General features: G+C 36.9%; 1 protein-coding gene across 1 annotated transcript; it reads left to right on the top strand.

Annotated features, from left to right (window-relative positions):
* The first annotated feature begins 913 nt into the window (after window positions 1-913).
* Window positions 914-8,915, top strand: LOC146133183 (chymotrypsin-like protease CTRL-1). Its single transcript, XM_083397668.1, has 10 exons — window positions 914-989; window positions 1,114-1,323; window positions 1,967-2,101; window positions 2,967-3,179; window positions 3,405-3,562; window positions 4,743-4,840; window positions 5,241-5,380; window positions 5,620-5,748; window positions 6,352-6,497; window positions 8,757-8,915. Exons 1-10 carry the CDS (start codon window positions 914-916, stop codon window positions 8,913-8,915), a joined length of 1,464 nt encoding a protein of 487 aa, XP_083253794.1.
* Window positions 8,916-13,053: the final 4,138 nt, after the last annotated feature.

Below are 13,053 nucleotides of genomic sequence, written 5' to 3'. Positions count from 1 at the left end.
TTTTTTAATCAACCACAGCATTCTGATTTGTCTACCCTAATATCCTTTGACCAGAAACAAAAGAAGCGTCAGTAACTTCCAGATTGAACATCTACACTTTTGAACGCCCTGTCGCACATACTCCTAATCTTATAAAACTAATAGTCCTATATTGACTTTATTTGGTCAAAAATAAATAAATTAATGACAAGACCGAGATAAAATAACAGCGTATATTATTTCTTCGCAGTGACAAAAAACTTTGCAAAAACCATGTTGTATATTATAGTTACGTTTGGGGCATCGCACCTTGACATTTTAACAGATCAGGGCGAGGATCAAAAATCGTTGTTACAAGGGTTGTCATAATTAAGTCAGATATGACGTCATATGTTACCTTATATCGTGTAGTGCTCGAAAATATTGCGTTTAATTGGTTTCAATTGCTGTTTGTTTCTGTTATAGTATAATTAAAACCTAAAGCCGTTAAAATCAAGATTTTCTAAACAGACATTCAGCCATTTACAAGACAAGATAAATTAATGACATATTTTTTAGTGCCCTTCCGGTTGATTGTAAGAGCAATTTAGTTCTACTTGGGTCAAGAGTGTCGCAACGTTTTAATACATTGCATTAGCGTTCATTTATGCTAACAGAACAAAAAGCAAACATTTATCAATTGAACCCAACAAGTGCCGACATATGGTTCGTTTCGCCGCTTGGTTGTACAAATTAAAGTCGAAATGCTGACAGCAAAAAATAAAACATAGTTTAAACATTGCGTGATCTTGCGACAAGCAAACTACAGGTGGCCTCGATCACACGATATTAAAAATAGTCTGCGCTAGGTATATTTAAAGACTTACCTAAAGGCGGTTACCTAACTTCCATATTGTAACTGTATTGAGTAATTTGGGCTTCAAGTGAATTCAAAATGAGAAGCTTTCTGGTTGTATCGTTGTTGTGCTGTCTGGCAAAAGCATTGCCTCAACCTAGAGCTGATGTATCAGGTACGTAATTATATACTTAAAGTTTATTTAATAAAAATAAAAGCTGTTACGTTAAGATATTATTACGCCAAAAGGACCGGGCGCAAGCAACATACACGATTCGTGATAATTGCGTTTTATCCAGAATATATCGTCGAAATCTTTGAACCTTACGGTACGATCACCAGCGAGAACTTCCCGTACAGCTACAGCGCGACTTCATCTGAGAGATGGAAATTTCGCGTGCCGGGAGCTCAGAGCTACCGCATTACTTTTGACACTGTTGATTTGGACGCCGGAGGTTGCTATGACTATCTCATGATTTACGATGACGGCAACGCGTCTGTCCCTGGAAGTAAGTTAGTTGAATCTTGGTGTATAAATTGATCATTTTGCTTAATGTAATAGTGAAGTTGGTTTGTACTGAGTGTTTAAGTACAAAAATTTGGTGACTGTGTTTTGTGCTTTTGTAGCATTATAATTCTGAAATTGTAGATTTTCAGTGGTAAAACTTAGCTTGAGTTGATCTTAACAAAAATCGAAACAACCCAAATAATTGTGTGCTGTTATATATAGACGAGATAGTTTTATCATATCATTAGACATGGGTGAATGAAATCTGGAGATCGATGCTAGGTGTGAACAAAACTAAAAAACTTTAAGAAGCACTGGTTTAAACCACCCCTTTTCTGTGGGTGACGCATTAAAGTCATGATGGTTGTCACAATTAACGAGTTTACTTGTACACGAAACTGTTTTTTTTTTGTAAACCGTATGTTTTATTAGAAAGCACGTTTCCTAAATGCATGGCAATAATTTAATGTAAGTTAGCGTTCATGAAAAATATTAACTTGTTGTTTTACAAAAGAAGTGTCCTTTGTATATATAGGCCGGGTAATTGGTCGCTTTTGGCAGTTTGTACCTTACTCTAATGACAGGCTGTTGAACAAATACATTGTGGATCTGATACAATTAGTGATGTTTCATTTGTATTTCAGCAATGGTATGCGGCTCGCGAACCCCGCTTACTATGACAACTGATAAAATGTCCGTTTCGTTCATGACCGCGTCCGATTGGGCGGCAGGACCAAGAGGGAAAGGATTTCACATTACTTACGCTGCGTTTGGAGACGGTAATAGTTGTTTTGTTACATAATATCCCTACTATATGACTAAAAAGTTTCTAGTGCATAGAACAAGTCTGGCTGAAAAAAATGACGTTTTTATTTTACGTACTCAAATACATTCTACATTTAAAAATAAGGCCTTTTTAGTAAGGTCACTTTCGTGCCCATTGAAGCATAACTAAAAATATTTTTTTTCTGTGATATATCTTCCAATAAAATTCATTTTAAACCAACACCAACGCACATGCGTTTACAATTACAATGAGATTTGTTGTTTATTTAATTGTACAAGTTGTTTAAGTATATATAGTTTTTATTATAATATACTGAAACACAAGCATCGATTTTTCTGCAAATTGTGTTTTTTAAATATATTATGACACTGTATATATGGTTTAATAATAATAATTTAATTAATGTTTTTGTGCATGCTACAAATGTTTTCTTTTTTATTATTTTGTTTAGTGTTTTTAACGCCATATTATTACGACGACGCACTACTATTTCTGACGGAATACAACTTTAAATTGTCAAAATAAAGGCAGGACCTGTCCAGGGGCTTACATTTAAACAAAGCAGTATAAAACAATTAAATGCGAATAGCGGTATTGTGATTTGGGATCTTAGCGCAATATTGCTAACATACAGCCATACACTAAGTCTACGGATACGTCAGGCCTCCATCAACTTTGCGCCGCTAGCTCGCTACGCATGTCTTGCTTCAGTCTACTATAATATCGACAAACGTATACTTGTTTTGTGAGGCTGGCTCATTTTAACGCCTTTATTTAGTTAAACATTAAGTTCAAACAGAAAAGCAATTAAAAACTAATGATATTCAGGCCTCATTTCTCAGCTTTGCATTGAACAGTTCCACCGCCGTCCACCACAACAGAACCACCAAGTACCACCACGACCACAGTGGGTCAAACAATTACCCCAACGAACCAGCCCCCCACTACGACCACAACGGCGGCCACTGACCCACCCACTGACCCACCCACTGACCCGCCCACTGACCCGACGACTACGGTCACAGTCAGCACGACCACACAAGGAAATGGTGGAGGAGGAAACTTCCCGCGTAAGTTGTAACTCCAACTTGCTGGCACATTTAAAAACTGTCCCTTACTTTACTCCATAATATACAAGCCTTAAATGGGCCTTTAAATCTGATAAGTTTGGTAAGTCGTTTTGCTATGCTCTTATAAAATCGTTGACCCAACTTTTAATATTAAACTCGCTATAGTTTTATTCGATGACCGGGCAACGTTAGTTTGTAGTGCACACTATTCTTATATGTGTTCAGCCGGCAATCAGGACGACAGCAACTGTGGCGTACCTGCCGTTGAACCACATCTGAGCCAATTCGATTACAAGACCCAGAGTTCCGCCATGTCCTGGATGAACCCTGGAGCGAGAGTGGTGAACGGGGAGGAAGCTATTCCCCACAGCTGGCCGTGGCAGGTAGGTTAAAGACAGGGTCGGATTCAGACCTTTTCTTTATAGAGTTTTGGGAATTTTCCTGGGAATATAACAAAATTACGTCATAACATGATATCATTCAACCTTACTCACATGACAAGTAAACCAAGTACATTCTGTTCCCAGTCGAATTTGCGTGCGAATGTTCAGTTAAAATTAGACTTACTTTAAGTCTAATTAACTTTCCCGGCGCCCCGATTAGCCAACTAAAATACCCCGGCTTTCCATTCATTTTTTTCAGTTCCTCATACATTTAGCGGACATTAGCTTATTTTAAACAGTCTTTTGCACATCTTGATAAAAAGTGATTTTGCGTTTGCGTTTCTAAGTGTAAATGTAATTGTTACGTTACTATAGCTTACAAGTGCTTCAGAGGTGGGTTAGTTGTTCACTAATTCCTAAGTCGAATCAATACTTTATAAGGTAAGTAGCCAATTTCCTACGAAAAAGTATAATCGGGCGATTATGTAAAGTCACTAATACCTAAACGTTGTTTTGGTGTCTATCAATAATGTCCGACGATAGGGATTTAAAACGGTTAAAATAATAAAATACTACATAACTTCCAATTCGTCGCAAACAATGGGAATATAATTGGTCCTAATTGCACATTCTTTCGAGAAGTTGACTGGCAACAACAGGACCCTTTAACTCAGTGCTTCCCAACCAAAATTTTTCTTATAAAGTATTAATACCCGTGTTTTAGGATGATTTGGAAAAACTCCCGCAGACCGTAGTTTGGTCACCCCTGGTTAAGATAACGTTAAGCTGGAAGAGCCATTGGCCAACGGCTGAAGAAAAGTCAGTTGTCTGAGACGAAGATGGGCTATACTTATAATGAAATAGCCAAGTGGTTAAGCAGGAAGATTGTTATTTTGGTAACTTGGTTTAAAAATCTCCCTGAAGGCGGTTTGCATTTATTTATTTAGTGTGGCGAATAGTACAGATCGAGTGCCTTCGTGCACCCCATTGGCCGGCCACTGCGCCGCTGCGATCTGGCAGCTCAAACACTGCAAGCCTCAAAGTTTGCGAACACCGTATTTTCGCTATTTCAGATGGTCGGGTTTTTGTATGACCATTTTAGTCTTCAATCGCATTGATATAGTCGTACAAAAATATTGACTGTCGTTGCTAAATAATTTTTATATTTTTTAACCGCCAGGTGTCGCTGCAAGGTTCATATGGATCGGCATATTGTGGCGGAACCTTGGTCACGGAGCAGTGGGTGGTCACTGCGGCTCACTGTGCTGAAATTATCTTGTAAATTTATCTAATTTAAAATACAATTCTCCACTGCAGCTTAGTTTTGTTTGGTAAAGGGCATGTTATGAATATAATATTGTTTTATTTATCTAAAACATATCGTAGTATATCGATTAGAATAGATATACACCATATAGAATAGGTATGCGAATACGTCTGCTTTTTAGTGTTTCATAATAAAAATGCCTATAACAGAAATTAAGAGCGTCCTACTATTATTATATGTCTGCATTTTTTTTCATTTTTTTGTAATTATATAGTAAAGTAGACAATTCAACGTCGTATATAGATTTACATGATTTTTCATACGCCGTGAAATAATTCGTTTTTAAAATCACACTCTTGCTTTCCAATCATTAGTTATTTGCCGTCTTTAAAACTACGTTCCACTTTGCAGTATTGGAACTTATGGTTCCGATCAGGTAGCCTTGGGAATGCACAACAAGCAAGTCAACGAAAATTCCCAGCAATTAATCGACATTGTTGCCAAGGTTTCCCACCCGAGTTACGACAACCCCGATAGAAGCCACGACGTTGGTAAAGCGATTGATTTTTTCCAAATTTAATAATATTATATTATTAAGTAAAAACCAGCTTAAAGGCCGAAGCCCAATTGTTCAGACTACACACACTGAGGAATAACTGGCATTGGCATCAAACGTGGGTAACAGTCTTTGAAATTCACCCAATGTCTCACAAATGGTCTCCAAACATCTAATTTTAACATTTATATTTTTAATAGAGATCAACAATTTCAATTTGTTTTCTGTTTTCAGCCCTTGTGCGAATGGAAACTCCTGCAGTCTTGAACGAACACGTTTCATTGGCCTGTTTGGCGCACGCTGATTGGTCCTTTCCAGCAGGCATGAATTGTGTCGTCACTGGCTGGGGAGTGACCGCTGAAGGCAAGCACGCCCCGTTATTTGTTAAATTGCTTCTTTGGGTAGTAGTGCAATTACTTGGCATCGTCCTGTTGAAGAACCTGCAATTTTAAATGAGGAGATGACAATAGATCATACATCTGCATCTTGCCTTGGGCGATATAATACAATTAATTGGTCTGCTATAGAATATATTGAATGTACTGCAGGACAAATTCAAGTTTTAATTGCCAAATCAATGGCTTTTAAATATCTAGTTACACAACGAGCAAATAACTTGATACTTAAAATGTAGAGAAACATGCATAAATTATTTGTTTTACATAGTTCGCTAAAAGTACAGTATGTGTTTGGGTATCCCAATTAATTAATGTTTACATGTTTTACATAAAGTTTTGATATATTTCCTCAATTTATTATTTAGTAAAAAAGAGATTTGTTGCAGCAGAATAATCATCATTGGTTGCCATTACAATTCCCCAAGACACTAACAATACGGCTCGTCATTTTTAATGGTAGCATTGCACAAAAGTTCTCTTTTGTTTCTATATTCAACTATACAGCTTTCATCTTCGCGCCTAAAAAAACTATTTTGTAGTTAAATAAGTCTAATTTTGCATTCGTCAGGAGGTAACCGCGGCACCAACATCTTACAACAGGCCGTTCTTCCCTTAATGGGCGATGAAGACTGCTTCAATTTGTACCAGCAAGCCAACCTCGACACGACCGCAGATATGCAGTGTGCAGGTGGAGAGGGAAAAGGCGCGTGCAACGTAAGTTTGGCTTACTGAACAATCGGCATTAACCATACGAGTGCTTATAAGTTTTTTGAATAATTTTAAACGCTACGTTTATAGTCTAGCCAACAGTAGTTTTACTTTTAGCAAAAAAAACACATATCTTTTGGAGTAAGAACACATCGAAATATGACCTAAAACCATCAGAATAAGACATAAACCATACCAGAACAAGATTTTCAGCCCCAAACCTAAACCCTAACTTAATTCGTAACAACGATGGCCTATTCATATAATCCTAACCAACAGCAAATACTCCTGTGCCCTAACACCGTCGAAAATGACGTGGTTCAAACCACGGCGCCGAATTGGCAATGCTAGAACGGCCAGTGCAGAAACGGCTGCGTCCAGTTGTCCTATTACCTTTCTGTACTATTTTAGATGGTATTTAGGCGACTTGGACTTTTTTCAACAACCTTAGGTTTGTGTTATGATAATATTGCGCATGTGGTACTGTTATGTCGTGTGAGTCCTAATACTGGATAGGTTACTTATTACCTTGTAATGTAGTTATTATTTCTTTTTACATCTTGTTGTATATTCCCATCAAGAATGAATTACAAAACTTTGTTAATGTAAACCGACCATTTTATATCAATATTGGATGCATTTACCAAGACAAGCTTATGGGTTTGTTAGGAGTCTCTTTGGCTGTATATATATAGCCACCAACTTAATACTTCTGTGTGACAAATTCAACAAGGCCTCAAATCAGTTTTTAGTAGAGTTTGTGTTTTTCTCTATATACATTCTGGTTGCTTGCACTAACTAAACGGAGATTCTTTGACCCAAAAAGTTGGCATTACAATTTAAAAGGAATCATATGAAATCTTGGCCCTTGCAAAGGACACACGATCCTCGCAGGGAAAAAAGGTATTCGTTTCATTTTGCGGTAATCTAGTTTAGGTAAAGAGCCAGAAGCCAAACATGTTCCATCGGTGCTACATGATATTGTACGTTCCGCGAATTCCACTATTCTGTAGTTAAAAAGGATATGACCTGTTTTCCTTTTAGTCTACATGTAAAACATTTCCAAGATTATCGTCACATGAAGCACATTTTTGAAATTGTGACTGGCCTATTATAACAATTTTTTATTCTGACGAGATTCAAGGTTTATGACTTGCCCGGAAGACTTGAGACCTGTAAGAATCTTTAAACACTAGGATTTTTCTCCTACGTTCATAAACTAGAGCAGTGGTTCCGGACAGGGTGCCGCGGCACCATGCTGGGGAGCCATTTTCAATGCTCAGAGGTGCCAAAAAATATTAGGGAATCTTTAAGAATGTGGTGCTTATATAGAAGCCTCTTACAACTCAAAATTATATTTTTTTACATTGTGCAAAGTTGATATGTGTCGTTCCAGTGTCGTTTATTGTGACATTTTAGTGAATTACTTGAGGGTAGGCTACCGCAAGCCATAAAATGTTGGGATCACTGGAATAAGGCAAAATGAAAACTAAAGTAAAAGAGATAGTTATACAGAAAAGTGGTTCCTTTTTTTAGGTAGCTCTTACTTTATTTTATATTCTAATCGCTCCCCTCCGATCAAATAAAACATACAAATACTAAATTATGTATAAATATATAAAACTTATGTTGCACTGAATATGTGAATAATGGAAATCACCTTGACCCTTGCAAGATAAATACCGACCTTAATTCCTGATCAGTAACAGCACAATATTCCAGCAAAGCTAGTAATTCAGGTCAGACACAATAAACAGATCTTAAAAGATATATATATATTACGCCAATCAAGACATCGTCAGTATATCTTAATTTGAATGAGATATACTGACATATACTAACGATGCCTTGATTGGCGAAATATATATATATATCTTTTAAGATATGTTTATTGTGTCTGACCTGAATTACTAGCTTTGCTGTATTTTGCTGTATATTAAACATATTAATGAAATATATAAGGTTTAATTTAAACATGAAAAGAAAGTTTTACTCACTTTAACATATTTATAAATTTAAAATGCCACTGCGCTATTCTAATAAGTTTATTAGAAGACACATAGGTAGAAGAGCCCGGGCGTCTTTTGCACAACAATTACACTTATTAATGTATTGTGTACATTTTTCTAATTGGTAAATCCCACAAAACCCTGTCGTGTTACAAAAGGAAAAGTATTTTTTTTATTTTTTGCTCAATAAATTTGCAAAATACCTTTTGAGCATATTAAAAAATACAAATAATAACCTTATTTATGCCTTACACAGGGCGACAGCGGAGGACCGCTGAGCTGTTACGTGAATGATCGCTGGTACCACATGGGCATCGTGAGTTTCGGCGAGGCGAATTGCGACACAGAGATCGCTAGCATATTCGCTCGTGTCGCCAAACTGAGGGACTTCATCGACTCAGTGATTAGCGAATGAAAATAAACGAAAAGGCAACTGGGATTTATTTTGTCGCTGTTGTGAAAGTAGAAAACGATTATGGCATTTTCGCGAAAAACGATGTTTTACCCCGGGGCTTGCTTATAACTCGGTGGCACATGTTTAGCAAAAAACAGAAAACGAAACAAAATACTGTCCAAAGCGGAGTAAGCCTATAATGAAGTTTTCCTGGAGTGCAACCCCCTTCACTATATACCTTTTGAAGCCTCGTTAATAGCAAAAACATTATATTATATACAGAAAAGGAAAAAACACTTTTGACATCCGCCTTCCTTTAATAAATTTTATGTCATTGAAAGAATGTTTAATATTGTGGGAAACCTAACCGGTGAATAACCTATTGGTTTTAAGGCACGAGTTATTTTTATAAGTAAATTGCTACGCGCGCTAGAGTTAGCGATGGGCGTTCAAACTAGTGAAAAACTTGGTTTTAGTTCGCCCGATATGTTTGTTTCCACACTTCTGGCAGGCGGCTACATAAATGCTGTAATTGCTACATGTTAAATTCAGGCGTAGCTGCACACTACCTGCATGGGTTTAAAAACAGTTGTGTGTGACACAGTGGATGTTGGCCAAAAGTGCTACAAAGGGCGCATATTTTTGCTAGGTAATACACGACAGGAACGTAGGCTATACCTAGCATAGAAATGCGTTACCGAGCCTCGAAATGCGAAGAACAGGTCATCGTCGATGTTCGCTGAAACAGTTTATAAAGGTATCTGTGAGGAGTTTATGATAAGGTAAAGTTACATGTCATATGGAATAATTTTTACCACCTTTGTATTATTTTATATGTGTTGACTGACATAGACGTAAATGCGTACTAAACCCTAAACGAAACTTGCCACGGACACATTACTGCATCATATTTTTACCGAAGTAACCGCAAAAATCAAACCATTACTTGTTAGAGTTAATGGTATCGTCCTACATACACTACTTAATACTTATTGGCTTACGTTTATATATTAACGTAAATGCTATGACGATTATGACAAAACATTCTAGATGTGCCCAAAGTTGTGTTTTTGTGTTTAGCGCACAATGCTTGCGTCAAATCACGCAGCTTGTTTATTTGAAAAGTGAGACCAATATCTTATAATAACAATCCGAACGTTTGTTCAACAGAGTGAGGATTAATTATTTTAAAGTACGGTAATCTTTACATAGATCAGGATGGTCCAAACTTGCCTATTCGCGCGTTCTAAAATCATTTCGATTCGCAGGCCACGTACAGTTGTCTGCATGATGACTACAAACAATCAAACACTGACAATTTAAACCTTGATTTTAATAACTTTGCTGTTCTTATTTTACTTATCTTTAAATAACCAGTATAGGATCAGGACGTAAACAGAGTTAAGTTGCAGTATATTTGATTTAAACAACGTTTCTCGGGCAACAAATAATAGGTTTTGGACCACCCTAAAATAGGTAACATGATAGTATTATAGAATGGTGGTAAGCAGGGAAAGTGTAGAAGGTTTAATTTTAAGGAGTGGGACAATAGGGTTTTAGCTTAAAGTATTGTCTGGCGTACTGTATGGGGAGGTCCTTTTTATCAATTTGGTATCCCTTGAGATCAAGAAATATTGAGCGTACCTAAGGCTGTCGTAACAAAATGTGTTGTCTGCAAGTAACCTATAGAACAAATACATATGGGAAACTAACATACCCAGTAAACTAATTAAACAATTACAAAAAGAAGTTGAATGCAAAAATATGGTTGGTATATGTTTCATAAACCAACATTTCGGATGTTATTCCGCCATCAATAGCATTAGACTGTCTGACCCTGAGTTAAGGTTGCCCTGTAACCGAAGCGATATATTTAGAATACTGTAATTATAATGAATTGATTACCCCTGGGACTTGATTTGACTCGACATGTAGTTATTGTTCACTTAGCAGACGATATAGCTTACCTTTAAATACTCATTTATACCATTTAGTTAGTAACTACACCACTAACTTAAATTTGATCTGTAGGCTATTTTGCCAATTTAAGAAAATGTACGCTTTAAATCGTATTTTACATGCGCCAAAGGTCGCACCACAGGCAAAATATTGGCTAATAAAGAAAAGAAGTTGAGACGTAGAAAGGTTTTTTTTGTTCTACATGGTATTTTTACGTTATTCGCTATCTAAGTTATTATTGATTCATTATTTGTTATCCCCAGGTGAAGCCCGAAATACAAATATCAAAATTGACCGATAACTTTATTGTGTAGTATGGATATAGTTGGTGATTAATTTTGTTGGTTGCATTAGCATTTAGCTAAATATTTTTACATTGTTTTGATATAATGCATTTGCTATGTTTGAGCGACAATAAAATATTAAGGACGTATGATGATCCTTTTAAACGACAAATTCGAGTCACATCTGTATGCGCTTCACGCCCTCTTCAAGTTAATTAGGAATCTTTCTCACATAACGTGGGTCGCTTTTGATTCAAACCTACAATACTGAATAACTGGCGTAAAGATTAGAAAGAGTCTACGATTTAAACACACGAAATATCTTACAAGCGGTCACCTAATTCCACGCCGCGTAATCCCGATTGCTTTATGTTAACGACGATATCTGGTATTGCGCTTGTTTACATGGGGTCGTCGAAGTACAGCGCTGGGCGTCAGTCTTAATGAGGCACCCGACGTTCTATGTTTGCTGCAAGGGCTCTCTTCTGACGTCGGTCACTGATGCAAACCTAAAACGCCACGGGCGAAGGCGAAGCGTAAACGACGATGTACGTGGAGTCGCAATTGATTTAGCACGGACATAAAAAGCGGGCCAAATTGAAGTCGAACCCCTTGCGGCACCTAAATTACGTTGCTGAACCAATGTTTTGGTGCGCTCTTGTAGGAACCGGTGCGTTGTGTACGAAGAGCAAGAGGGTTACAACAATTACTGTAAGCATAGTTATGTTTCTGTGTTTTAGGACCCTCATATGTTACGTAGTACTATAATAAGACTTTCTTGCTTCCTTTAGTCTACTCGAGCTTTAACTGTTTACAAAAACTACCGTTTTGTCACATGAATGTTATAGAAGATGGTAAAAAGCATTTGGTGAAATTGATGTTCGATCAGCTAAATATTATAAAATCAAAAGTTTTTTGTTCGCGGATTCCAAGACACTTTCGTTCATATGGTATACCTATATTTATCTGTTAAAAACTAGGTATTTTACAATTCCAAGACTTAGGTTGCACAGTATACCATGAAGAAAAATATAAAAATAAGGCGGTTATTCGAGTTTTGCTTATTTTGTTAAAATGTTGTTGATACTTTTGCACATCAGTATGAACGCGATAAGCTTGTTTAGAAATTTGTAGATCGAGCGGTTTCCAGTAAACCGAGGTATAGGAATAGTTCTAAAAGTATGTTAAAGCTTTACAAAAATAGTTTATCGGTATCAATGATGTCCAGTCCAGAATACTTCGGAACGGTATCAGCAACGTGACATAAATGCAGTCGAATTTACAAACAGAAAACTAACTTTCTGAATCTAAACAACTGTTTTATAAATTTACTGTCTGTGAAAATTTCAAGCGAATTGTAAACTTTTTGTTTGTTAAAAAAATAGGGAGTTTACACCTTATATGAAACAACCTGTTTGTATGAAAATCTAGACCAGTGGTTCTTAACCATGGTTCGATCGAGGTCATGTTGGCAATAATAAAGAATACATGACGCCTTTGCTACTGCTTGACCAAAAATAAACTGCTTTCGAAGTAACGTCCAGTAAGGTGTTCGGCAAACGTATTTGATCCTTTCCGTTGTAAACGTTTAAGATTTTTTTACCGTGCATTTTCCCGGCCTACGTTTCTAATTATCCCGATCACGATTTTGATTTTCGACTATCACGTCTTTCGTGTGCATCGGCCGTGATAAACTGTCAAATTCTCGCGTTGCAACAATCTTGATTTAGTTTTTTTTCCAAAATGAAAATGGGCGCGCGGTTTTTGTGTATATTCCAAATATAGTAAAACAAGTCAGTGCAGCATGGCTGTTGTATAGCAGCCACAATTGCTTCAGCAACATAAGTTATTTCCTAGGACCTAGACTGAAATCAACGAAGTTTCATGGCAGAATGCACCGTGCTTAAAGCGCCGAA

The sequence above is a fragment of the Ascidiella aspersa genome, chromosome 9 (assembly GCF_963924565.1).
Source record: "Ascidiella aspersa chromosome 9, kaAscAspe10.2, whole genome shotgun sequence".
In the NCBI taxonomy this organism is placed as follows: Eukaryota; Metazoa; Chordata; class Ascidiacea; order Phlebobranchia; family Ascidiidae; genus Ascidiella; species Ascidiella aspersa.
The sequence above is the reverse complement of the archived record's forward strand: the minus strand, read 5'-3'. Positions and strand labels throughout refer to the sequence as shown.